The sequence below is a fragment of the Pocillopora verrucosa genome, chromosome 4, assembly GCF_036669915.1.
Source record: "Pocillopora verrucosa isolate sample1 chromosome 4, ASM3666991v2, whole genome shotgun sequence".
Taxonomy (NCBI): Eukaryota; Metazoa; Cnidaria; class Anthozoa; order Scleractinia; family Pocilloporidae; genus Pocillopora; species Pocillopora verrucosa.
This window is the reverse complement of record NC_089315.1, coordinates 12,999,114-13,027,095: the sequence shown is the minus strand read 5'-3', so window position 1 is coordinate 13,027,095 and position 27,982 is coordinate 12,999,114. Positions and strand designations below refer to the sequence as shown.

General features: G+C 38.1%; 3 protein-coding genes and 1 pseudogene across 3 annotated transcripts in view; 2 read left to right on the top strand and 2 right to left on the bottom strand.

The window, feature by feature from the left end:
* Positions 1–27,982, top strand: part of LOC131795974 (uncharacterized) — a 123,564-nt gene that overhangs the window by 48,917 nt on the left and 46,665 nt on the right. The window lies entirely within an intron of this gene.
* LOC131795953 (uncharacterized) lies at positions 39–13,823 on the top strand. The gene is made up of 10 exons (XM_066165306.1): positions 39–60; positions 223–462; positions 1,150–1,314; positions 1,768–1,807; positions 3,134–3,179; positions 3,521–3,538; positions 5,112–5,169; positions 10,994–11,335; positions 11,499–11,738; positions 12,410–13,823. Exons 1-10 carry the CDS (start codon positions 39–41, stop codon positions 12,802–12,804), a joined length of 1,566 nt encoding a protein of 521 aa, XP_066021403.1. The 3' UTR covers positions 12,805–13,823.
* On the bottom strand, positions 15,809–16,946 carry LOC136280295 (uncharacterized). Its single transcript, XM_066165305.1, has one exon. It carries the CDS (start codon positions 16,781–16,783, stop codon positions 15,809–15,811), a length of 975 nt encoding a protein of 324 aa, XP_066021402.1. The 5' UTR covers positions 16,784–16,946.
* Positions 16,785–18,627, bottom strand: LOC136280294 (netrin-1-like; annotated as a pseudogene).

Here is a 27,982-nt window from a genome sequence, read left to right as displayed (position 1 = left end):
GACCAGACAATTATGTTACAGACCCAAGACGGATTTACATGACCGTAAAATTTGATAAAGGTGGGTGCTCTAAAAGTATCGTGATCTTAAATAGTTGGTCTTTTGATTGTATGTATACGTGTATGTATGTTTGTATATGTATGTGAATTTTTTATTTGGAGAGGGTTATGAATATTGAGATCTCGGAAGTGTAACTGCCAAATTTTTTCCTTTGTTCGGCAGATACCTGGCCATCCGAGACGTATGGACTTCCTCGTTCCAAGACTGGCTGTCCCCAGTCCCCTCATGCTTCTGAGTGGCAAATAGGCTGGAGGTTACAAGACACGGAAGACACTTACGCCGACAGTCGCCACTCGAATAGTTTTCATATAGATGCAGTTGTCTTGAAAAGTCATGTGAACAGAAGTTTCTGCATAAAACACGTGGACAAAGTCAGTACTGAAGCGAAACCATGGCCTAAGGGTAATGATTTTTTAGGCATTTTCAATTTTTTCAACTTTCTCTCCTTTCGTAGTTGAACAAGACACTTTCACATCAACACGACGCCTTTTTCGTTATTCCGTTATTTTTTACAATTTAAAGCTATTTGAGATTTCCCGATGTTCCCGTTGCGCTATGTTAGTGACTGATCTTGGTAGAACTCGATTCTTCCTCTCAAGGCTCGGTAATTATTAATAGAATTCACTGGAGTCATGTAAGTTTCAATTATGGATGTAACGACCTTTTGCTTTATCTTAAACTTAGTCCGCTTTCCCGGGCAAAAACTAGTGCCAAACTTTTAAAATGATTTCACCCCAAAAACAAAAACAACCCTCTGTTTCTTTTACTATTTGGCTTGTCCCCAGGAGATTTCAGATCCCCGCTGTATAAACTTACTTACGCTTGTTCGTTGGTTGCGCAGTATAGGCCACCAACGGAATCTTTCTATCTCTTCCAATTTTTCACCTCTCGAGCCATTTTTGTTTTTTCTTGCCACCCGAGCAGTGATTTCTAAAACTCTTGGCTATAATTTTGCTTTTAAACTGTCTTCGTGTTACTTAATAGGATACTAAACAGGATTATGAATATAAAAGAAACATATCGGATCGTGAGTTGTCCGTTCTCATGATAAATAAAATGTAAAAAATTAAATAAGAATTGTTTTTCCAGGCCAATATTGTATTTACAAGAAAGGCGTTTGTCCAGTAGGACTCAGCGAAGGATTTATAAAGTGGGATGACGAAGACACGAATAACAAGAACACTAATGGCGGAACACTTCCCGATGGTATATATGACAAAGATACAAGGATCTTTTTTTGTTGTCGGACGAATGGTAACAATGATGATATTTATTAAGCATATTTTTTTTAGGATTTAAGACATTTAAGTGAAATTTCTCTTATGAATCGAGTGAGCTGTAACTCGACGAAATTTAAATGTTGAAGGATTACAATCACTTTCTTGTTTTTAAGGCATTTGACAAAAAAAAGGAACATTCTGTAGGAGTAAACGTGATCTTCAATAGCTTTCTACACTTATTACCGTGCAGTATGATTATTTTGCATTCTAAATCTAGAAACCAACTTAAATGTAGAATTAGAAAAGGTAAGCCAGTGGTTTATGCTAACAAATTATCTTTGAACATTGAAAAAACCAGCTTTGTGGTATTCCATTATCCACGAAGAAGAATAGCTCATAAGTTGAATCTTAGTATCTCCAATACATCTGTTAAATCTGATAACAAGTTAAATATTTAGGACTCATTTTTGACTCCAATTTAAACTAGAAACCATACTTACGCGAATTGAACAAGAAGATTTCAAGAGGTATTGGAGTACTATCTAAAGTTAGATATTATGTAAACAGAAACACATACATCAATTATATTATTCAATTATTTACCCCTTCCTCACCTATGGTTTATCAATTTGGGGCAATACTTATAGCTCTACTCTTAAACCTTTAATAACTCTTCAAAAGAGAGCTATACGTACCAGAACTTTCTCAAAACCAGATGAACAATCCGAGCCTCTTTTTAAGGAATTAGAGATTCTTAAATTAACTGATCTTGAAATTAGAAGATCCTCGCAGCTAAGAACACTACTGAAACTAGTAGTTGTAAGTAGGACCTGAAAAAAATTTCAGGCCCGTACGGGATTTGAACCCATGACCTCTGCGATACCGGTGCAGCGCTCTACCAATTGAGCTAACAAGCCAACTGGGAGCTGGTCAATGAATTGGGTACAAATAAACATCCGAGTGATGGTGATAGGATCTTCTAATTTCATCTTTCCACCGCAGTGCAAATATATGAATTTTCATATATCTAAAATCTTCATTAACTGATCTTGTTATCCTTCACAAATCACTTTTTATGTACCACTATTACTATAATCTTCCATCTTCCTTTTTTTTTTATTTTCAAACAGTAGCATCCATGCACTCTTACAATACCAGGCTTGCTTCTAAATCAACCTATTACATTAATACCATCAAAACAAACTATGGGGAATTCAACATTCGTTTTGCAGCTGTAAAAGTTTGGAATCACCTTGACGAAAGCATTAAACACCTCCCCCTTAAAACATTTAAAAACAAAGTCAAATTAAACATCTTACAGTCTTACTTTTCATGAGTTTTCAACTGGTCTCTTCTTCTTCTATTTCCTTTTTCTTCATCTTCTTTTTTTTTTTTTTCATATTTTTATTTATTTTTCTTTGACTAATAATTTGCTTTGCTCAAGCTTTAGTGCCAACCTACGTCCTGTATTTAAACATTATTTACTTTTACTCCGCTAGATTAGCTTTTCAGTTATTCTGAGTAAATGTTACCTTTTTTGTATTAATATATTATGTGTGTAAATTAAGTTTAACTTCGATAAAGAGATTCTCCCTGACCCCATAGAAGCTTCTCACAAATGCACCTGCTTTTCAGAAGGTTTAAAGTACTAACTATTCACTTCCGAACTAGCCAATAAGCGTACGCGAAAGCACTATTCACTATAGTGGAGTATACACTGAGTATGAAGCAAAGAACGTGAACTTTTAGAAGGAAATGTTTGTTTTTACTAACGTTTACATTCCCTTGAGGTCTTAATAATGAAGAATTATTACCACTGAAATGTTAATTATGGTATCAATAAAATTTTCCAGGTTCCCTCTTTCACTGGACACTCAGTGGCACGGACAGCTCGCTAACGTAAGGAATCGAGTTCTTTGGGAAAAGTGCTGACAAAAAATAATTTGTCTTCTAAAAATTCTGCTGCAACGGGAATCGAGGTTGTATTATTAAAGAGGGCTCAGGATAGGATAATCGGGATAAAACTCAGTGAGGATAATTTTACTCTTAATTTCCCGTAGTTTGTTGTCTAAGCATGAAATGTTTTGGCGGCTTCTGATTGTGCGCTTCAGACCCCATGAATCTTTTTCCTCCGAATTTTTTTCACGTTCTCTCCAAGATCTTTTTAAAGAATGTAATTAATTTTTTCACCTCATCGTTAAGCCCTATGATTCACAAAGAATCACTTTTGTTTTTTCCAGATTGAATTAAGAGGGGCGGCAAAGTTTTTCCCGGAATAGTGGAACACAAGGAACGTTCGCAGAGACACCATCAGTTCCTTTCCAAAAGACTGACTCGACAATTGCAGTTTGGATCTTTATAGAATCACCGCTAACAAAAAGGCAAGAAGTTTACTCAGACTGGTCTTCTCCGCGTCAGTTCCGAATTGACATTGAGATAAATGATCGGCTGTGTTTCCAAGGAAGACGAGACGTACGTGGAGTAAGCGACATGATGACTCAATGTACACAGCAGGGTGGGTACAATTTTTCTGTCACGATCAACGAGGCGGCGATTTTCCACTGCGAAAACTGACCGTGAGGGTCATGCAACATTTAAATGACTGCTGTGCAAATTTTGGGCCCGAGATGCAGCTTCAACTCTAAGATGAAGAGAGTTTGATGAGTTTGAGACTTCCGAAATGCGATTTGATGACTCAATATGCTCGGTGTTCTGTCAAAATCCAAAGCCAGCTATCAAGTGCAATGTTCATGTGCAGTTGAGCCATACAGTATCACAACACGCGTCCTAATACCTTGAACAGTAATTTGCTAGTTCTACGCATGCGTGAACTTCATACAGCGCTGTAAATTTGTTGGCGAGCAGCCGGACGCAATATCGGAACCAGTTGCCGAGGTTTATCCTATCCCAGGTGTTCACTGAACAAACGGCGACTCGATAGCGCCACCAGAGGGCCAAGAAATGAAGCAAAGAAAGAGGGAACGAGAAGAAGGAACTTGTTCTTTGCCTTACTTTCGACTTCCTGGGCCGCCATTATCGCGCGCAATTAATTAATGCCAGGATTGATCCCCGCAAGGAATAGGAGTTTTTCTTTTCGCACGCTCATAAAAATATTTCAATATTGTCTTTCGAAAGTATTTTACTTAGTTTATTACATGCTTCACTCACATATGTGAATTTTATTTAGCTTTCTTGTCTTGCACGTTTCTTTTACAGAGATGTCGTGGAAACAGATGTTTGGAGACACGTGGCAATCACTCGGGGAAGATCGGAGCGCACGTTTAGGATTTACATAAATGGTGAAAGGAAAGTGAATCACGTTGTCAGCCATAATCCTGTCCTTGATTTCAAAAACTCTGGTCATGCTGTCTATGATATTGGCTTGAAAAGAGACACTGGCACCACGGCTCTTGCATACTTCAGTGACTTGGTGATCTTCACACATGAGCTATCAGCGACTCAGTTAAAGAGTGATTTGTTTCTAAATCATCCCCTTTACAATTTCATCTAATTTTTCTTGTAAAACGAAGAACACACCCACATATTAATATATATATATACATATATATTTTTTTTACATTTTATTGTGTTTTTCCGTTTTACATTAAAAAAAAAAAGAAGAAGAAGAAAATTACAGTAGTATAAAGTAAATAAAATTGTATAAGGTCAGTAAATAAATAAATAAATAAACAAAAATATTAATACAAGGCTACCCAAGGTAAAGTTATTTCAACTGAGTGATTGTAAAAGTTTTTCTCATTTCATTAAGTGCAGGTTTAGTTTTTTCTTTTCTTTAGCTAGGTATTCTTCAATTCTGAAAAATTTTTTAAGGTGCGCGAGGAAGATAATAAAGCTTGGGGTAATAGATTTCTGTCTGCAGAGAAAGATGGTCTGCTTCGCTATTAACATGATGTGATTTAAAAGCATAAAGTGATTATCGACATCAAATAAGCCAAACATAATATTAATTTGATCTGTTAGATCAGGAAGCGTTTCAATACCGCATTCATATAACCAAGTAGAGATTTCTTTCCAGAAGGCTCTAGAGTGTTCACAAAAAACAAAAAGATGTTCAAGGGTTTCCTCGTTCTTATCACATATTAATAGCGTTTCGTTGTTAGCATCTCATTCAAAATGAAGAATTTTTATACGATTTCAAGAAAATAGGGCATAGTTCCTGAAGGCACTGTGGGTGTCTGCGTGTGTGACCCCTTCTCTGGCAATGAAAAATCTATCATTTTTGAAAGGTTAACACTTTCTCCCAAATGCCCCTAAGGAGCTAGTGCAAATTTTAGGGATCCACCCTTGCTTTTCCAGGAAAGTCTTCTCCAGGAAGTCTTTTTAAGGAAAGTCTTCTTTAGGAAGCTCTTCGGGAAAAAATGGCTCCGAGAGATATAGTAATAATATGAATAAAATATCAAAGAAATGAATTTAGAAGTGATACAGCCTTGATATGGCTACTTGCGTGGTTCCTTTTACGCAGATTTTGCAGAAGGGGAGAAACTTATGAAAAACCGCTAAGAAGATGTTTGTTTAGTTGAGTCATTAGAAAATACAAAGCCAAGACGGCAGTCAAGACGGCAATTCCGAGGAGGACGTCGATTAAAAAATATGCTTATCCTCACGTAGCCCGTCATAACTCAAATTTAGCATAACCTACGTGATTAATGTTGAGTTCCAGATGGAAACTTAAAAATAATTTATGTCGGGATTTCCGCTCTCGGAGCACGTGAATTTTGGTGATTTCACGTTGCTGTTTTGCAGAGGACAGCTGAAAAACATCAGTATAAAGTTTTAAAACGCACGTGCCAAGATATTGTTCTACCCATAAGATCTTTTGTTTTTCCACTTCGTCATCTCCGTCGTCGTCTTGGTTCACCTGAGGTCCCTCTGAACCTTCAAGTTCGATTCTAGACTACTTAGTCGAAATATAATTGGGTGATGTTACGGACACCTCTCTTGACCCAATCCGAGAAGACAAATGTTCTTGAGGGAGCGATGTTCGATTGCACGAGAGCTGAAAAACCAAAAAAGGGCTCCGTAAAGTAAAAGTAAAGAGTGAAAGTACTCAGCGATACTTCACATCAAAAAGATTGATAAATTATTTATAATCCAATTGCTTTATTTTACCTATTTGTTTACTTTATTTAGGCGGGAAAAGCGAGGCAGAGAGAGAAGCGTAGCATGCGCAGCTAACCGATTAAACAGGTTTCTTACATTATAAAATAACCAACTGTACAATATCGCAGGATATTTGTACTCTAATACCGCGTTATTTTTACCCCACTTTGTGCAGCTGGATAATAACGACTCATAGTGAAAACAGCCAAACTGCCTAAAACGTGCGGGAAAACACAGACGACCAAGTTGAGCTTGGTTTCAGTTTTGCATCTGATTGATTGGTTGAGAAAGTGGCGCGAGTTTTTTGAGCCAATCACATTGCGAAAAACAGGGCAATCCAATACTACTTTCGAAATTCAATGTAAAATATTAATCGAGTTCTACGGTCGCTTTGTTCTTTTTGAGTATGGAGTAGATTTTCCATATTAATTGAAGCTGAATCTGAACCCTGCAAGTTTATTAAACTTTCTTAACATTCTCTTTACCTTTTAAGATTTATGAAGGTTTTGTCTAAGCATTGAAATGATCCCCAGCCCTGAAATGACCCCCATATCGGCCCCTGAATAATCCCCAGCCCTAAAATGATCCCCAAGGAAGTTATGGAATGGTGATTAATGGTGAGGTGGATCAGGATGATAAGGATAAATTCTCCCAGACCCCCGTAAAAGCTTCTCAAAAATACACCTGCTTTTAAGTCCTCTATATGAAGTTTTATTCCGCCTCTTTGTAAATATCGTTATCTTTTCAGTCTTACTTTGTCTAATGCCCTTCGTGTTGCACGAGCTAAGCGTTCGAACCTCTGTTATATTCACTGAAGCTTCTCGTTCCTCAAAAAACTCTTTTGTTGGATTTTCTCAGAACATTGTTATATCAATAGCTATTAACCGTCATGCACCGCTCACTTATTCGACTGATGACAACAAAGGAAAACACTTTTAACAGCCAGTGAATATATCTTATTAGACGTTTTATTGTTTAGTATCGCTGAGTATTTTTACCTGAGTTGTGCCGTATTTTGAAGAGCCCGTAGGGCGAGTTATGATAAAAACAAAGTCTAGTTGTGTTTAACGATTGCCATGCAACGCCCACTTATTCAAACTTTAACACAGGCGTAAATTGAATTGACCGCCAAGAGGGACAGTTGTGTCTTCAGCGTCTTGAATATACTCAGTAGGTGTCTCTGAAAAATGTTCTTGGGCACCGTAAATCTTTTTCTGCCTTAGATAAGCATAAATATCTTTCTGGTCCTATTTTGTCCAATATTTTTGGTGTTGCCGCCAGTGAGGTGAGCATGGTAAGCGTTTGAAGTTTGTTGTCACAAATTCGCTAGTTAATTCGTGTAATTGAATTGTACTGGTTCTGATTATTTCTAGTTTTCATGTTTGTACTGTATATCAAGTCCAAAATTTTTCGTCCCAGTTTGGCATTTGCTCCCTGTAAATTATTCAGAAAACAAAGGACATGTTCAAGCTGTGTATGAGGTGTCGTTAAGAGTCAATAACAAAGCTCAACTTCATTTTCAACGGCAGGGTGCCATTTTGAAACGTTAGGAGAAAACGAGGGCTTCTTCTTTCACTAAAATGTGTTTTTTTCGGCGTGGTTCGTGAGTACAGGCAAACCACTTCCCGATATTGATAAAAGCATCTCACAGATGCACCCACGCCTTTTACAGTCCTCTGGGTGAAGTCTTTTCCTCTCTTATCTGAGTATAGGTATCTTTTTAGTCCTCTTTTTGTCTATTGTCCTTAGCGCTACGTGAGGTAAACGTTCGAAGTTTCTTGTTCCTCATTAGGAAATTCGGATTATAATTTTTTTTTTGGCCAGCTGGCTCCATATTCTATTTTGCAAAATAAATGCATTGAATAGGAACTTCCTTTCATACAACATAAAAACCTCGGGGTGAAGCTCCAGAGAATTTTTGAGAGCGCTGAAGGTAGGTAGCAGTTGCACTCAGCTAACTACACTTCAAGCAATTTTCATCGTCAGCATCCTTGAAAAATTTCTTGTAGAGTTGCCACGATGGCAAAGTCAGCCTGAATATATCAACACAAAAATCTTAACAAAAGTAAGTTTATGAAGTACTTTTTATTTTCCTCAAAAGGTGACTTTTAACATTTAAAATGTCAAAACTCACCAGCACAATTATCCCATACGTTGTGAGTTTGGTCATCGTGTACTTTTTCCAATTTGTTTCGGTCATAATTAATTAAAAGATCGTTTTTCGTCTACCGATTTTACCTCTTACTTTTCAGATGATCACAAAGTTCGTTGAGTAAAGGTTACGATATGATATTCCATGTTTTAGCTCAAGTTCGAACTATTTTCCAAGTCTGAATTTTTTTCCTTTGTTGGGTACTTTCTTTTACTGAATCGTGAAAAAAAATCGAAGGACGTTTTCGATTTTTAGATACTGTTATTTAGCGGAGCCACTGCTAAGATCTGCTGAAGCTCGACTCTACTTTTTAAAGGTTGCGAAACATTTTAAAACCCGAAAATTACCATGGTGTTTACCATGTGTTTTGATACATTCCATTTTTTGTGTTAAGTTTTCCAAGTTTCAAGTTCGTATTGTTTATTTTGTCTGAATTTTGTTTTCTCTGTGTGACCTTTTGTTTTTTCGTTCATTTGTGGTTCGTTGTCACAGAGAAACCTCTCTGCAGCATGAACAGCTTGTGCTAGATCGATTCTTGACAATGAATAGGCAAAAAGTTGATAAAAGCTCCTCCAATAAATATTTTTTGTCGCTTGCGATCTTTATGAGTCGTCCTCGGTAGGCCAAAAAGCACTAAGTATTTCACGAAACCAATTGTACTCCCTTATCTAAGTGTCGGTATCTTTTTAGTCCTGTTTTTGTATATTGTCCTTAGCGCTACGTGAGGTTAACGTTCGAAGTTTCTTGATGTTCCTCATTAGGAAATTCGGGTTATAAAATGTTTTTAGGCCAGCCGGCTCCACATTCTGTTTCGCATAATGAATGCATTAAATGGGAACTTCCTTTCTTACAACATAAAAACCTCAGCATGAAGCTCCTGAGAAGTTTTAAGAGCGCTCACGGTAGCTAGCAGTAGCACTCAGCTAAATACGCCTCGAGCGATTTTCATCGTCAACATCCTTAAGAATTTCTCGTATGAGTTGCCACGATGGCAAAGTCAGCATTTAAAATGTCAAAACTCACCAGCACAATTATCCCATACGTTGTGAGTTTGGTCATCGTGTACTTTTTCCAATTTGTTTCGGTCATAATTAATTAAAAGATCGTTTTTCGTCTACCGATTTTACCTCTTACTTTTCAGATGATCACAAAGTTCGTTGAGTAAAGGTTACGATATGATATTCCATGTTTCAGCTCAAGTTCGAACTATTTTCCAAGTCTGAATTTTTTCCTTTGTTGGGTTCTTCCTTTCACTGAATCGTGAAAAAAAATCGAAGGACGTTTTCGATTTTTAGATACTGTTATTTAGCGGAGTCACTGCTAAGATCTGCTGAAGCTCGACTTTATTTTTTTAAAGGGTTTCGAAACATTTTAAAACGCAAAGAATTACCATAGTGTTTACCCTGTATTTTGATACATTCCATTTTTTGTGTCAAGTTTCAAGTTTGTATTGTTTATCAAGTCTGAATTTTGTTTTATTTGTGTGATCTTTTCTTTTTTCGTTCATGTGTGGTTTGTTTTCACAGGGAAACCTCTCTGCATTATGAACAGCTTGTGCTAAATCGATTCTTGGCAATGAATAGGCAGAAAGTTGATAAAAGCTCCTCCAATAAATATTTTTTGTCGCTTGCGATCTTTATGAATCATCCTCTGTGGGCCAAAAAGTACTAAATATTTTACGAAACCAATTATACACAGCACCTGCGGTAATTTCCATATAAAAACACAGTGGGAGTAGTCTCAGATAAACGACGCCGGTGTAATTTTGGGTATAATGCTATACTCAGAGCATTGAACATAATACAGACATAATGACTAAACTTCTCAAAAATCCCCTCAATGTTACAATTCAACAGGAGATAAACTCTGTAGCCTGAGTATTGCCGATAGTGAGCCAACGTACATTTTTTTACTTGCACTATAAGAATTTGATTCAGTAAAACATTGTGTTCTGAACTTCAGTAAACCTTTTATTCTTGGGAAGTTTTACTTCTTGGTGATAGAAAATAGGTGGGGTGGTGGGGGGGGGGGGGGGGTGCAGGGCTCTTATTGACTATTATTTCGAACTATCAAATCGAGCATAATGAAACACATTGAGCATTATTTTCGGCATAAAGCCTTACTTTTAGGGTAGACGCTCAAAAGCCAAGTCTCAGATTCGAGCATAATTTATCTAAGTGGGAGTGGGAGGTGGAGAGGGCTGCTTGCGCACCCACAAATCTGCTTTTAAGGAGATTAGAGCCCCTCTCACACCCTGCTCCGCCGTCCGTGTTTTTGCCATCAAGAACATCAATATACTTTCCTCGGCAAATTCTGTCATAGGGAATGATAGTCTCCTACCCAGTCCTTCCACGATAGAATCTGGCTACGATATCAAGGGGATGATAAACTGGTTAAAGAATATTCTCTCTTTCATTTTCATACAGAAGCCGCAAATAAGTTGATAGCCACAACATGAGAACCCAAACCGTTGTTGGAGCACTATGTACAGTTGTTTTCTTCCATTTGGTATCCAGGATAACACATGCTAACGCTATCGGTAAGTGCAAGTCGCAAGAATCAGCCTTCAAAAAAGCCCTTCAAGGACACACATATGACACATTCAAAGTCAATAGCCTGCATGTTTGCGTCAAGAGATGTGATAAAGAAGAAAAGTGTCAGAGCATTAACTTTGTTATCGACGAAAGTATCTGTGAACTGAATAAGCAAAGCAAGGAGGCAAGACCAGACAATTATGTTACAGACCCAAGACGGATTTACATGACAGTAAAATTTGGCAAAGGTGGGTGCTTTAAAAGTATCGTGATCTTAAAAAGTTGGTCTTTTGATTGTATGTATATGTGTATGTAAGTTTGTATACGTATGTGTATTTTTTCTTTAGAGAGGGTTATGAATATTGAGATCTCGGAAGTGTAACGGCCAAATTTTTTTCTTTTGTGCGGCAGATACCTGGCCATCCGGAACATACGGACTTCCTCGTTCCAAGACTGGCTGTCCTCAACCCCCTCATGGCTCTGAGTGGGAGACAGGCTGGAGGGTACAAGATACGGAAGACTCTTCCAACAAAAATCGCTTCTCGGATAGTTTTCATTTAGATGCAGTTGTTTTGGACAGTCATGTGAACAGAAGTTTCTGCATAAAACACGTACACAAAGTCGGTACTGGAGCGGAACCATGGCCTCTGGGTAATGATTTTTCAAGCATTTTTTAATTTTTTCAACTTTCTCTCTTTTCGTAGTTGAACAGGACACTTTCACATCAGCACGACCCCTTTTTCGTTATTCCGTTATTTAAAGCTCTTTGAGATTTCCCGATATTCCCGTTGTGCTGGATTAGTGACTAATCTCGGTATTACTCGATTCTTCCTCTCAAGGCTCAGTAATTATTGATAGAATTCACTGGAGTCACGTGAGTTTTAACAATGGATGTAACGACCTTTGCTTTATCTCAAACTTGATCCACTTCCCGGGCATAAACAAGGGCCAAACTTTCAACATGATTTCACCCCAAAAACAACCCTCAATTTCTTTTACTATTTGGCTTCTCCCTAGAATATTTCATACCCCCGCTGTATAAACTTATTAACGCTTGTTCGTTGGTTGCGCAGTATAGGCCACCAACGGAATCTTTCTATCTCTTCCAACTTTTCACCTCTCGAGCCATTTTTGTTTTTTCTTGCACCCGAGCAGTGCTTTCTAAAACTCTTCGCTATAATTTCGCTTTTAAACTGTCTTCGTAAAAACTTTATAGGATACTAAACAGGATTATGAACATAAAAGAAACATATCGGATCGTGATTTGTCCGGTTTTATGATAAAATAAAATACGAAAAATTAAATAGCAATTGTTTTTCCAGGCCAATATTGTATTTACAAGAAAGGCACTTGTCCAGTAGGACTCAGCGAAGGATTTATACAGTGGGATGACGAAGACATAAGTAACAACAACAGTAATGGTGGAACACTTCCTGATGGTATATATGACAATGCTACAAGGATATCGTTTTGTTGTCAGACGGATGGTAACAAGTCCGATCCCATCACCCTCCCCGTGGAAAAACCTTTTTACTTGCTAGCTTACGGTTCGTCTGAGTGTCAGAAAGTAGAGGGGGCCCTGGGTACTGAGGAGTATATACAATACGACAACGAGGACTCAAAAAACTCAGATAAATGGGAAGGGAGTCATCCTTTTATGAAGTATTCATACTTGACCAAGATGAGAATAACTTACTGTTATTACTGTGCAGCATGATTATTTTGCAATATTTAAAATCTTTGCGGATTTCGCAGATTGTCTTTGCAAGTTAGTGTGAGACAACTGCGCACCTACCCCTCCCCTAACCCAATAACAGTCGACTAATAACAAGTTAGGGTTAATATTGGGCCAGGGAAGGGGTGGTGCGCATTTTCTCAGATACTGACGTTGATCCAAATTCATTACCTTGAGCCCAATAAGAATACGTAAGGGAGGGGACAAAAGTTTTGATGATATTTATTAAGCAATTTTTTCTAAGATTCAAGGCGTTTAAGTGAAATTTCTCTTATGAATTGAGTGAGCTGTAAATCGACGAAATTTAATGTTGAAGGACTACAATCACTTTCTTGTTTTTTAAGGCATTTGACAAAAAAGCACATTTTAGCTCGCATGTGAACTTTAGCCATAGGAACATTCCGTAGGAGCAAACATGACCTTCAATAGCTTTTTGCACTTCGTCAACAATACTACATGACTATACAGCATGTTCCGGCAGTTGAATGGTGTTAAAAGAATCCAAACTGCTTGTATTCTAATAAATTACGTGTCTCTAATCTAAGAAGTCAGCCATCCGCTTGAACATAAGTTTTTTCCATCGTGGTCACTGCACAAATGCAAAGAATTGAAGAGCTCATCTTTAATAAAAGGCCTGTTACCAGTTGTTTGGATTATATGTATCACTTTACTCGACGAAAGTCCAAAGCGCTTGAAGGGAAATAATTCTACTTGAGGAAAACTAACTATTGCGTCGCACTCGTGTTATAAAATACTGCGTTCGAGATGAAAAGTTAAATCTGAGCGACCACAACCGACTGAATGACCATCACATTTTGAATTATCACCAAAAGTTTATCTCCCTGTGTTAGTTTTGGATCATAAACCGAATTGTTTAGAGGGGATATTATTATATAATTGAGTATTTTGCGTTTTTTAATTCGCTAGATGCGAAATTTTTCGCTTTTTCACTTGAAACGGCTGTTATTTCAAAGCTAGAAACCCAAATTTACGCAATGCTATTCGAGGTAAATTTCTTTCATTGTTTGTGGTAACTCCACATGTTATGAGTAATTATTGTAAACATAAGCTTCCAGAAATCTCCAGACTGCTGAGTCATGCTGACTTGCATACCAAAGAACTTTTCAGAACGTTTCATGAAGTCACGCATTTGTTATGTAATACTTCTAAAATATCGTAAAAAAGGCTGTGGTTATTCATCGTGGTGTTGTCGGAGCGACGACTGTTTTGAAAGCTATACCGAGAGAGAGTTACAGCGGAAGATTGCTTATTTCAAGGGCCTTTGGAGACAGCAGTGAGACTGTGTTAGTGGTGAGCTGGGATATAGACTGTGGTGGGCTTAGTTAAGTTTGTTAACGATAAGTATTGTACTGGAGGCGCTCCTTGTTAAGAACATTACTTGCTGTTCAATAAAGTAATTGAGTTTAGAAGATTGTAGTGTATTTTCTGTCGGTTAGATTATACCGTAACACACGATACTTCACCACACCTGAAAGAAGAACTGCATTTTAAAAGAAATATTATTCTGACTCTGTTCATTTCAAATTTTGCTCTTGATCGGCACGTGTGCAAGTTTGCACTTTGTTTAACATAAAGATCATGATCACTCGCTTTCATTTTGCCTCAGGATGAATCAATGTTCGCCATAATTATCAGTAGTCCCATGAAATTAGCGCTCGAAGACCTCGCAGTTGTCGTCGCAGTCATAAAAAAACAGATTGGTGGGAATTGGTCTGGGCGTCCTATGATGAAGGAAGATTTAAGAAAACCTTTCGTTTATCAAGGAATACGTTTAACTTAATTTTGAAGAGTCTTCGACCTGATATTGAGAAGCCTGTAAAGAGTATCATAACTTTAAGAACTTTTATTCAATAGTATTAATGGCCATTGTAGATGCACAGGATCGTTTCATCTGGGCAAGTGTTGGTTTTCCAGGAAATTCACACGATTCCATCATTTCATTTCATTTTCCAGTCCACTGATTTGTGGCACAACATTACTGAAAAGAACATCATACCATCAATTTCTCAAGTCATTGAAGGTACCGAGATTTACCCGATGATTTTGGGAGATTCTGCTTTCCCATTCAGAGTGTGGTTGTCATTGGATCAAGGAATACTATTAATATATGACATTACGTTGCATCACTGTATATTTTTCAGACATTATATACAGTACCATGAGATAAACACTGTTATGATGAGAATTGCAATACTGTAATTCAGTTGTTATTTCCTTTGTTAAAGAAATGTATTGATTCTTTCACCATATTATTTTCCTTTGTTTTTCAACTTTTGTAATATAATCTCAAACAAATTAACAAAGGGATATAAAAAATGAACAAAAAGATTCAAAGTAAAACACAACATTTGAATGATTTGTAAACCATAATGTACATTTCAGTAATACACATTATGATATCCTGTTCCTTTCATGTTTTTGAGGGAACAACTTTGAAAGGGTATCTACACTGTCACCAGATGAGATGTATTTAGGCTCATTTATATGAAGGGTAGACTTGAGGAGACAGAAGTACTTGTTTTCCATTGCACAAGTGTTTGTTTTGACTACTCATAACCACAAAGTAAACATTAAACAGAGAATTATTGAGGATCATATCTTGACAACCAAAACATACCAAACTACCTATGGTGGTATCTCAGTGCAAAGAAACTACATGGGAACTCAGGTAATATTATTAATACCTCTTCTGCCAAAAATTAAAGTTTGAGATAAAAACAGACTTAATTTGCATATTCTTTTAAAAAACCAATATTTAAACAAAATGCTACACTTCTTGAACCATCATATCAGTGCAATATTGGGATTTCTGCTGGTGGAAAAAGATTATTTGAGTTATAGGCACTTCAAGACCATGGTGTAGAAGGCTCTTTTCAAAGCAGTTCCAAAATAACTTTAAAATGTTAGAGTTCATGCCAAGACCCTTTCAAAATTGGTACAACTGTGAAATACCAGATTGTCCTTGTCAAGTCATAGTTGACTGAACGTCATGTAGGAGAGACTGCTCATCATTTTTTGGAGCAGATGACATCAATGGTGTGTACCCAAAGGATGGGGTACTTGGGTGACTGCTGCTAGCTCTGGGATTGGACACAGATTGTTGTGCAAAATTATGGCTTTGATGATGAAAATCATCAGAATAAGAACTGCTATAAGGATGGAAATTACCATGGGGTTGCATGTTTGGATTGCTGTTGGGTGTTAGTAGGCCACACATCAACTGGAAGTACCTCATTTCCTGTTCTCTAGACTGCTTCATATCTTCCCTTAAAATTTGCAAAAGTTCTTTGGTGGGATCATTCTCAATAGTACTTTGAAGAAGTTCAACAGCTTTTGCCATCTGCTCAGTTTTAGCTCTTTTAGAGGCAGGTTTCTTTGCCAAGAAACGTTTACCCTTGGATGGGACTTCTCCACTGCTATCCATAAGGCTGGATGAAGTGCTTGCACAGTCATCATCATCACCATCAACTTCTTGATCATTCTTGCTGGTATCTTGCTTGTCTACATTTCCAATATGTACAGAGGGTTCACATGCATTTTCTCGTTGACATGAATCTCTAGTTTCAACAAGTACATAAAGAAGGTCAAACCATTTACCATATCCCCATTCTTCAACAAACCTTTCAATACCTGAAGCAGTTTTCATTGTCATGCAGATCTGCTTACACGTACTAATGCATGACTTAAATTTATTTCTCATTTGTTGCACTTGGAAAGGAAAATCACTCCCGGTGGTCTTATTGTATTCGACGTTCAGCCGTTTCCGCACCATCTCATAAGCTTCAGTGTTGCTTGCTTTCTTAGTATTGCAAAATATCAGTTTCTTGACCAGCTGGTCATCATTAACAATGATATTTACCATATCAGTGATGTGATCTTCTTTCCAAGTCGCTCTCCGCCCAATTCTTTTCTTCCTTTTCCCACATTCAGAACTCACCATTTCACCTTCCTCGATGAAATCTGACTCTTCTTCTTCTTCTTCTTCGCGAATACATGTTGTAAGATCCCTCTGATCCCATGGTCTTTGTCATCCACTTCGCTCTGACAATCTTTAACAAGCTTTTCTGTACAAAGAGCACACTTGAGACAATACCCAACACGCTTATTTGGTTGCCAGCCGATAGCTTCTTCATTAACTTCAGGAATCGAACATTCCGATCGAACACATACACTTTTACCACACGTTATACACACGTCTCTCACAATTACTGCAAGAAAATGACAGACTTTTCCTCCAAAGCGCCATGGCTATGAACTACAACGTAAACTCGCGCCGAAGTGCCCAAGAGGAATTTCTGCGCATGTGGAATACTTGAAAAGCTCGCCACGGGTCGCTGCGGGCTCGCCAAAATAAACTGAAATACATTAAGAAAATGTATGCATTTCATTCGACGCGAAGCTAGCGCGACGTTAAAACTGAAGACGCTTTATCGATATTTGATCCGTCTTACCAAGACGGATAAAACGTCTAGGACGAATTTAATTTACCAGACGAATTTAATTCGTTTTAGACGTCGTGCTATCGTCGAATTTAATTGCTTGTGGGACCTTGAATTAAATTCGTCTGAATTAAATTCGACTGTAGCGCGATGTATAAACTAGGCCATAGAAATGGTAAAGGTTCAGTAAACAATTCGTAACCAAAGATTTTGCGTTTACGAGGAAGTTAGTAACTATGGTTCCTTTCAATTAACCATTTTATATAACTTGTCACAGATTGTTGAACACAAAGGTTATTAAATAAAGGTGAAGCAACTTTCCGACATAAATAGCATCAATTTGGTATAATATGTCTCGATTAACAGGTACGGGTACCTCTGCAACCACAATTTTTAAGTCGAAGTAAACGCAGTAACCACTTCTTTCAAACACACTATCTATCTGCAGGTGGTTGATGTAACAACGATTGCTCAAATAATTCACCATTGCTGTGGCACTTTATAAAGCAACGAAATTATGGTACCAATAACAGTGAGCTAATCCCAACGGCAGCATCTACAAAATAAATATGTCCTATCAAAAAAGCTTACCTGCTTGTTGAGATTTGTGGCGGTGTCTACTTTGAAACACTGAATTTTCAAACCCTCTCTTTCGTTCTCTGGCGTTTCTGGTAGATTAAAATATTTTGTACAGTTCGTTGCAAAGTAGGTTAGGGGATTCCATGTTCTTCCAGAGTCATTTGACTTCAAAAGGTACATTGCAGCCGGTAACTCGTGATAAAAAGTAACCACAGACTGATACAGCATGAAAGTTCTTCGAACCCCTAGCTGTAGAACCACAGGAAACTCGTAGTTTTTTGACTTCCAGAAAGTGTTTTTGCTAAAATCGTCCTTCACAAGACTGGCATTATGTGCAAGATTATCGTCGAATGCGTTGCAAACGTTAATGCAATCCAAGTTAACGCAGTATGGCTCTGACGGGTTACCGCAAGTTGAGTTCGCCGTAACATTAAAATACTTTGAAATGTCCTAAGGAGAAGGATAACAAGGTCCAACACTACATGAATCTTGGCCCGAAACAGCTGAAAATATCGCGAATAAACACAACACGACGAGCAGGTTCGAAGTCGCACAATTCGAACGCAGTTGCCATACTGAGCGTCCCCAGACTTGCCGCATTTTCAATATCAACACTGTTATCTTCTCTGCAGCATTTACTATTTTGTAATCCACACTCGATATTTACCAGTTTTCCTTACGTAAGGAGCCTCTACTCCTCAACTGCGACCCGAATTGTGTTAAAAACAATGTGCAATTATGATTGCTTCTTTAAGCCTCGATAGAATTTGACTTCCACGGTCAATTTGAACGCGAAGTATGATTTTGACAACCCCGTGGTAATAAGAATTTATTTTCGATTCACTCGGGGACGGTAGTTTCAAGCCGTATGTCTGACTAACTTTTAAAACATTGCATTTTTTGGCTTGAAATAAAAGGAGAAAAATTTAACAGCAGTAGTAGCTACAAAAAAAAATAGTTACCGGTCTCCGTCACCGAAGAGAAGTAAAATTATAACTGATCAAAAATAATATTCTCTTCATTGTTTAACGGTTGACATAGGGCAACCAACGCGCCTCGCTGCTAGGTAACCAGGACTTAGGTTTAAAAATTAACTTTTCCGTTCAAAAAAATTTGTGGCATTTTATTTCCCTTTTTATCATAATTTTTTTTCGGAAGGAAGAAGAATGCATATCACTTTGTTGAAAGGTAAACTAAAGTAAATCCGGAAAATTCCACTCCACGATTTATAAGCAAAAGCCAGATCCACAACCAGAAAAAGCCGGTCATTTAATTATAGTAATTACGTCATTTCGCGAACGTGCCATTCTGAACATGGTTGATTTACAACCGAAAAAGCCCCAAAAAAGTTACAGTTCTTTATCAAAGCCCGATAAGGGTAGTGATCTTTTCAAAATCAATTGCATTGTTAAGTTTCCCGATCAGTTTTACTTGTTTCATATATAAAGACTTCAGGAGTAATGGGCTCCTGTAGACTTTGAATAGCTTTTTTCTGCTAAATAGGTCTGTACACTCTAAGTATAGCTAGATGTTTGAAAGGTAGAGGAGGTAAATCTTAAGGAAGATACTCACTGCCCGATCTTGAATTAAGCTATAATGAAGGGTGCAATAAGAGCAACACAAAGTATCAGTCTTGTCCTATGAAACGTGTTAACAAATTTCAACAAACATTCTCGATGTCAAAATACGAATGAGAGCGCTGTAACAAACGTCTGCACCAAAGTCAAAACTGTTCGATACTGGAAACCAAAGCAGAGGTACTGTGACTGTTTTTTGAGATCACGATTTGACTGATTGACTAATCGAATCTGGGCATTCGTTAAGCAGCCATGCAACATAACAACACAAAAATAAAGGTGTTAAGTCGTGGAGCTCCTGGTATAAACTAGCTTAAACTGCAGTACCCGTTTTGTTTCATCTTCTGTTTACCCGGGTTTTCTAATCAATCGACTCTCAGACCCGGTTTAAAAACAGTATCATAAGGATCTGAATGGGGTGATGGCTTTTTCAGTTAGCGGTTAAAATTCTGGCCATTTTATTGCTATCCATTAACTTCCTTCTTTTATGATCAAAAGAAAAATTTTGGATCATGTATCATAAGGGATCATGTATCTTATGGGGGGCCTCGACCGATACATCGGTCGATACTCGATCGAGTACAGGTCGATATATCGGTCCAGTATCGACCGATGTATCGACCGATAGTCCACTTAATGATACTCATGGTGTCGGTCGACATATCGACCGCGATACTGTCAGTGGTATATTGGTCAACTATCGGTTATATATCGGTCGACTGTCGGTCAAGTATCGGTCGATACTCGATCAATATCTTGTTCACTTAAACGTCCAGGAGGGAACGTTAGTTAACAAATATCTGAATACTCATTGGTAGCGTTTTGTCGCCATCCAATGCATCATTCTCGGACTAGTGCCAGTCCCATTTGCTTTTTTAAGTTCTCCATATACTCGGTAGAGTAACGGCTGAGTATCGACCAACATAACAGACCACTCAATAACGATTGTCTTTTTAACCCTTTAGAATTAATTGATGTACATTTCACCAGTTTAATTGAAGTAGGTGAAATTCTGAAGTAACTCGTATTTTTGCCGGTACTTTAATGTTTGCTTTTCATAGAAAATAAAACGTTTTCAACAACAAAAATAACAGCAAGCGTTAGGAAAAAGCTAAAGAGTTCCTTGATGGTCAAAATAAGGCTACATAGGTTATAATGAGAAGATATTACAAAGGCGGATCCAGGCGAGGGGTTGAGGGCGTTGCAAGCCCCTCTTTGAACAGTATGTTCTTGTTATTTATTTAACTCTTCATAAAAATAATATGATAAAATTGTTTTATACGTAGTTTGTTCACTTCCACCAATCGACTGATTGTCAAGTTACGTTGTAGAGGGTAAAATCCGGATAATTTTCGGGGGGCATGGCCCCGTATCCGACAACCCCCCTTTCAAGAACTCCTGGATCCTCCCCTTTATTGTATGAAACTGGCATTTAAACCATACATGTTAGCGATGTAATTTTAATAAAACGTAAACCACTGTTTATAAGAACCCCTCCCCCGCTTATAATCCCTCCCCAGTTATAGACCCACCTACTTGTAAGCAGAAAAATTCATTCGATTACAACGACCCCCGGATGTAAGCCTCTCTCTAGTTTTCCTTGTTTCCTAAATAATGAGCACTCTCGAAGAACACAGTACTACTCAGTTCAAACAGAAAGATTTTAGAGGAATCAGTTATTATACATGATTGCTGCATCAGTCTTAAAGAAAACACTGCTATCGATGCAGGTCCTGTGTAAAAGATAAATTGTAAAAGGCTAGTAAAAAGTTACATTAAAAGAATTATTTAAACAATTGCAAGTTACAAGGAAGTTCGCGCCCATGGTTTCCGCGCATCCTCACTGAGCACGTAATTCATGTCACAACTTCTCACCACATCATACATCAAGCGCGCACTAAGAAAGAATTACTAGGGAGCATAGGGCTTGTTACCGCTTGCATTAAGAGGTCCTACAGGCGGCGGTAGACCGCCGGTAACCGGCTTCTATTGAAACCCCTGTTTCCGATATATTTAACTAAATTCTATCGACCTCATTTTTTCTATCGATTTTGTCGATTTTGTCAACTGGCTACCACAGATTTACGATACACCTGGCCACTGAATAGGCTAACATGTGACGTCCTGTGTTGTGTTGTCCGCGCTTGTTGAATTGCAATTCTCAAACTCATTGATAATTCATCAAGTTTAAACAAAGGAAATTATAACCGTGAAGGAGGTTTGGATACCCGGTCTTAATTAGCATAGATTTTGACTATATTACTTCTCCGTTTACTCCTTAGTTTTTGTTTCGACTGAGAAGATATATCAAACACTCGAGACAGTCTTTCATCGGCTATCCAAACACCTCGAATCTAGTCGAAAATACTCCGCTGCGCGTCGTATTTTCAACTCTCTTCTCGGTACCAAACAAATGAAAGTAGTGAGTGTTCGCATCTTGTTTTTGCCGCAATGCATCTTTCTGGTAATTTTTCCAGATCTGTTTACTTGTAGTTTGAACTCACGTGTTCCTTAATCTACGTCATACCTCCTTTGTTGCGGAAAAGAACTGAGAGAAGACTTAAAGCGAGCCAACATGGATACAATTTGTTGGAAGAATGAAATTATTTTTAAAATCGCATTTTGGTCATATCGGAATAGTTATTTCTCGCAGACGTTCTTCGGGTGATATATACTTTCAATTAAATAAAATAAATACAATATCTTAATTGAGCACTCCCCCAGTGAGCGCAAATCACAAGCAAATTTTGTCGCTGCCTTCTTCTGGCAAAACAAACCGAATTGGATTGCCGCGGAATTGCTATGAAATTAACCGCTGATATCTGCGATGGCAGTTGTGTTTCAGACACTACTTTCCTCTGCTTCAAAGACTGTTTTTTATCCCTATATTCTAGTAAAAAAAAAAAAACCGGACGAAGCGTGAATCGCGCGTTTAGTTTTAATATATAGTCAGAGGTGAATCCAGGATTTTTTCTAGGAGGGGGTGCACCACTATGGAATGGCGAAGCTGATTGGTGACTGGACGTAAACACCAGTTGTATTAGAAAGCCGCAGGTCATGTCAGCGAGGGGTGCGCACCCCCTGCACCCTCCCCCTAGATCCGCCCCTGTATAGATATCCGAACGCTGGGCTCCGACCGGGTTGCCGACTAGGCCTGTTCAAAGGCTACTCTGCTATCGTTTCTCTTTTCTCCTTGCCCTCTTAAATCGGTTTATAAGCTGATGAGTTTTTTGCGGTAGACTTCTCTTTTTCGGTTGTAATGTTCCCCTGTAAATGTAAACAGTGTCACGTCACTTCGAAAACTTTCCCGGGAGCGGTCAATACTTCTTTGTCGCAAGACTCGCTAGGGGGTTCTGAGTTGCGTTTCATTGGTTGGCTGCATGGCCGAGCTGACAACCGCTTCAGCGAGGTTCGTAAACTGTGAATTTTTTCCGAGGTCGAAAACTCGAGGTTTATTTTTGCGTGCACGGTATGTAGATTTATAGAATTTTAATTAAACTTGGCCAAAATATTCGTCAGATATTAGCGCACAAAGTTTGCGAGGCTTTTACCGACGTCCCAGCTAGTAACAACAATCAGAAAATCTTCTATTGCCCAAATTCAAAAGGGATTTTCTAAGCAACCGATAGAAATATCGAAAAAGCCTGAGTGATATAGTTCAGTCTGCTCGGATGTCTGCGATAACGCGAAGGCTAGTAATTCAGTTACGGAAAGTACGGTTAGCTTTGCGCTTTAAGGCTGGTGCATGCCTACCAAAACAAAAATGTTAAAATGTATTGATATTTTCGGATTTTACAGTTTATTAGCTTTACTTAACAAATAGAGAAGCCTTGACTGTGCTCTGTTCTGTTATAAAGCACGCAGGAAGCGGCTAGAGCACGAAAGAAGTGTAGGGAGAAACACGAGACGTAGTCGAGTGTTTCTTCTCACTTCTTGAGTGCTCTAGCCGCTTCCTAAGTGCTTTATAACAGAACAGAGCACAGTCAAGGCTTCTCTATTTGTTTTATAATAAAGAATCCGTTAAATTACCCAAGCATTACTTTCAATTTTCAAAACAAACTTTATTTCCAAAGCGAACAACAGTGTCGTCAGCATGCTCTATACTCTCATAAAGCACGCTACAATAAGCCAATCGGAATCCCTGTTAGAATGCTTCAAATAATCTGATTGGATGTACAAGACTAAAGCTGTCAAAAGTGTCAAACCATCAAAGTTCAAAAACCATCAAAGTTCAAAAACCATCAAAGTTCACATTCTACGATAGTAGAAGTAGTTCGGCAAGTCAAATTCAACACTTTTGCCTGAAGTTTTTAAGTCTCTAATACAGAATCTTGAAGTGAAATGTTCAGTGAACTTCAGCCGAATTATGGCTCATAAAAACACACGAGTTTTTTCACATGACAAGGTAGAAAACAAACTGTTCAAGGCGAGTGTTTTTTGAGTGAACGACAGCCGAATTCACCGGAACATGAAGATCGCTCGTGATGATAGCGCCGCAAAACTCGGCTGCAGTGACTGATGTGACTTTCCACTCAACGTATCGGAAAGGATATCGAAGGGTGGCTGATGTAGTTTCTGAGGCTTGCTTTACTGTGATGACCGGAGATCGCCATGATGAGCGAGCCGCGATGAACTTCAGCATGATCATATTCGCTCAGACACCGTCATGATTAGTATGAATTTTAACAATTATGCCAGTTTGGTTAAATTTTTCATCATTTCTGTTTTGTTCTGTTTTGTTTTTGAACACTGAACTTTATATACTATACGAGTGTTTAGCTGTATTTGATTTTTATTACCGTACGTAAGCTTGCAATCTAACTGAGTGCGAAAATCTTTAAAACTCGGAATGTTTATTTTGTTTTTCCCTTGAGGATTTTCGTATCTGCTCACGTTTTAATAACGTAAATTACGGCGCTAGGTATGTTTACAAACCTTTGTTTGATTCTTCTGTTGCTACTTGTCGGCTCGCTTCAGTTCCGAAATTTCACTTTCAATTATCGGAAAAAAGCTAAAAAGAAGTCCTGGAAAAGCTCGAACATAGTACAATTGACAGATGGCGTGACAGCTTTAGCTCAGCTCTATGCTCTATACTCTCATAGAGCACGCTCTTTCAACCAATGACAGCGCGCGTTATATCCGAACTTTATTATAAAATGATATATATGTTACCGTGGTTTTCTTTAAAGTAGCGCGCACAGAATATTTTCCCGGAAGGCACCCTTGAGGGTCTCCAGTAATCTTAAAACTATGTGTAGGTTTAACTTAAATAACTATAGAAATGGGCAGATGAAAAATAAGTAGTCTTTAGATTGAATACAGACATATGACTACTTAAAAAACGCTACTCGTCAACCTTTGCATTTCGTGTGCCAACGGGAGTGGCAATATACCACAAGTTTATCATCTTCTATTTTTGTGGTGTTTATGCGCTTTTAAACGACTAAATGCATGGTTACATTTCTGTGTTAACATTTAACCAAGGATTGCGTCCACTGCGACCCTCAGTTGGTCCCAGACAAAACTTAAGGTTTATTTTATATTCTGCAGATGTAGTGGGCGAAAACCAGCGTGTGCAAACTGCCTTAAAGAAAAATAAGGATAGTGTTGCTCGACGTGATAGCGAGAATGAAGACCGCCAGAGTGATGATAGTGTCGAAGAGATCAAGGAACCCTGCCCCAAAAAAGTCTAGAGGTATGTAAAAGAATCTGTTCTTGTGCACAACTTTTGCATAATTGCTACATGTGAGTTCGTTGTATTTCCGAAGACATTGTTAAAAAAAGAGATTGCGTAACGGTACCCGCGGGTGACAGTTTAAAATCGTTAAAGTGTACGTACGGAAAGATAAACAACAGGCGAAAGAGTGTTAATTTTTCCGCTTTTCATCACGCGCAAAATGGCATGGCTTCACGTAAGACTAGTGCGCTCAAATAAAGGGCATGCATATTGCTCCCGTCAGCGGTTTCAAAAACCAATTTAATTTATAGGAGAGAAACACATCCACGGCCAAATATTTTTAAAAGAATGTAAGACGGCGGGTATTTTTGAAAAAGAAAAACATTTTCCTACAGATGTTCAATCGGAACAAAAGTTGGGTCATACTGCAGATTTTGAGTTAAAAGCTGTTGAAACTGTTAAGATTGTTAGGGCCCAGTCCCCTTAAATACTCAGTAGTTTAGTTTGGCTATTTATTAACCTCTGTATTGTCGCAAATGTCGCATATCCGTGAGGTTTTGGCCGTAGAATATCGTATTTGAAGTGTACTAAAGAGTTTAAAAGTCGGGCCCATCTTAGGTCCGTAACCCCTCAAGACTGTAGCAAGCCGCCACCGCTAATTTAATGTCATTCTGTTTCTAAGGACTAATTACAGGCCTCAACCTTAGTGGCCTCCACGAAAGGTATGAGGGTGTCCTGGACATCTTGGCAAAGAAGAAGTGCTCCCTTACCAAGGCAATGAGGGAATATGGTGTGCCTAGGAACACTTTAAGAGACTACATAGGAATATGTGAGTTAAAGATAATTGACCCTGACAAGTACGAAACAGTTGTACAGCAGGAATCGGGAAAAAGCGGCAAAGCGTCGGTTAAATGCATTGAAAAGAGTTGTCGGTTAGCCTTGAAAGAGTATCGGGCTCAAGCTAACAAGATGAAAGGAGAAGGCAAACTGCTGCCTTTCTACCCCAAAGAGGATTTTTACAATACAAAAGATTAGTTGAGATGAGCTTAAAACCGGTAGTTTCTTGCGTTCTTTACCACATAGCAGTTTAGATCAAATAAGCTGCAACATTTGCTTTTGGTTTCGTTAATGTTAGACTGGTTGAGTTGGATGTTTACATCAAACGAAAAAAGGCTGCTTAGCTGCTTCGCGTACATATGTCCACTATATTGTGATAATTTGCGTTACAATGTTAATTTAAAAAGCACTTTTCGCTGACATTTTTTCCCAATATTTGCCGTAAATAGTTAACACGAGGCAAATGTTAAATGTTGGAAAGAAAATAATATGATAGCACACGACTAATGCATCACAACAAAAAATCCCAGTCACGTTTTCCATCATCGTAAAACCTTATACTCTTTACGTTAAAGACAACGAAGAACAAAATTGTCACGTGGTCATGCCTGTCGTTTGTCTCTTACCCTAAACGTCAGCTTAACATTAACCTATGTTTAGACGAGAAATACGTAAATCTTTCCTTGGAAAACTTTTTTTTTACTTTTCTTTTCTTAGATCCTATTTACTAACAAATTAACTGTCCCATCCAGTGGCATAATCGGTTTCTGGCAAATTTCAAATATTGTTTCCATTATAAAACAAATTCTTAGCATGACCTAGCACCGTTAATTTCTGTTCATATGTAGTCCAACTGAAAAGTATCATTATTGTCCATCTGGTCACGTTGATTTGTAACAAATTCAAGGGAATGAGCCGCTCGTTTCCTTGAAGTCGTTACAAATCAACGTGATCAGATGGACAATAAGTAAAAAACTTCTTTTGTCGTATATCTAAATTTCCAGCTGAAAGTAATAGGATTTATGGCCCAGTTCTAAATTTCAAATTAAAGGACCAGGCACTTTCAACTTTCAAGCAACAGGATGTTCAGTTTCAAAGAGCAGGTCTAGGTTATGAAGTAATTCACCAGATCACTGCTTCACTTGCTGGAATCAGTTGCAATTGTCATACATTATTTTCTAGTAAAAATAAATTTATCCTTTCTATTTCCTTTATTGCGTTGAGAGGGTGCCATGGGTCAAAACAACAGCAAAACGTACAACAAAATCAGCATAATCTTATTGTTTATGCCTTTCCTAAGCACGATGACCATCAGATTGCTGCGAAAAATTATAAGCAATAAGTATGGACTAAGATTGATAGTACATTATCTCATTGTTTGTGTGTTAATTAAGTTTGCTGAAGAGTAAAAAATAAAACAAAGTCAGATTTTGTTTTTTCTATTTTATTTTGTTAATTGTCCATTGTTAATTAAGTTTGCTGAAGAGTAAAAAATAATGAAAATGAGAAATTGTTTTTTCTGTTTTATTTTGTTAATTTTCCACAAAAAAAATTAAAAGCGGGATCCATCCACAACAGCGTTAATCAATTGCTGTGGGCCATTGGGGTTTCTCGCGTTTTCTTTCCCCATAAACGACCGATACTCGGTGAGGTATCCCTGATGTGCACTATTATATTGGCATGTTGGCAGATTTAGAGATATACTGTCAACCTTGTATGGTGTTGGTGTGTATTCGCCGAATTGTATGAACCTATACATATCCACCGAAACATCTGTCTGCCGACCGAAATATCGGTCGATATATTGTTTGATGTATCGACCGATACATCGACCGATACTAGACACTATCTACCGATATATCGACCAATACTATCGACCGACATATCGATCCATACTAGATACTGTCGACCGATACTAAATACTATCGACCGATGTATCGACCAATCTATCGGTAGATATATCGACCGATACTAGAACATTTACCAATCGGTCGCGTGTCGGTCGAGTATCGACCGATGTAAAGTACCGG

What these genes read in the sequence shown, in the direction of transcription:
- LOC136280295 (XM_066165305.1), bottom strand. Translation starts at nt 16,783, where the DNA reads ATGGTGAGTTCTGAATGTGGGAAAAGGAAGAAAAGAATTGGGCGGAGA.
- LOC131795953 (XM_066165306.1), top strand. Translation starts at nt 39, where the DNA reads ATGACCGTAAAATTTGATAAAG. An exon ending in AGCGAAACCATGGCCTAAGG is followed by an intron (nt 463 to 1,149) that starts GTAATGATTTTT and finishes TTGTTTTTCCAG; the next exon opens with GCCAATATTGTATTTACAAG. An exon ending in GACAGTAAAATTTGGCAAAG is followed by an intron (nt 11,336 to 11,498) that starts GTGGGTGCTTTA and finishes TTTGTGCGGCAG; the next exon opens with ATACCTGGCCATCCGGAACA.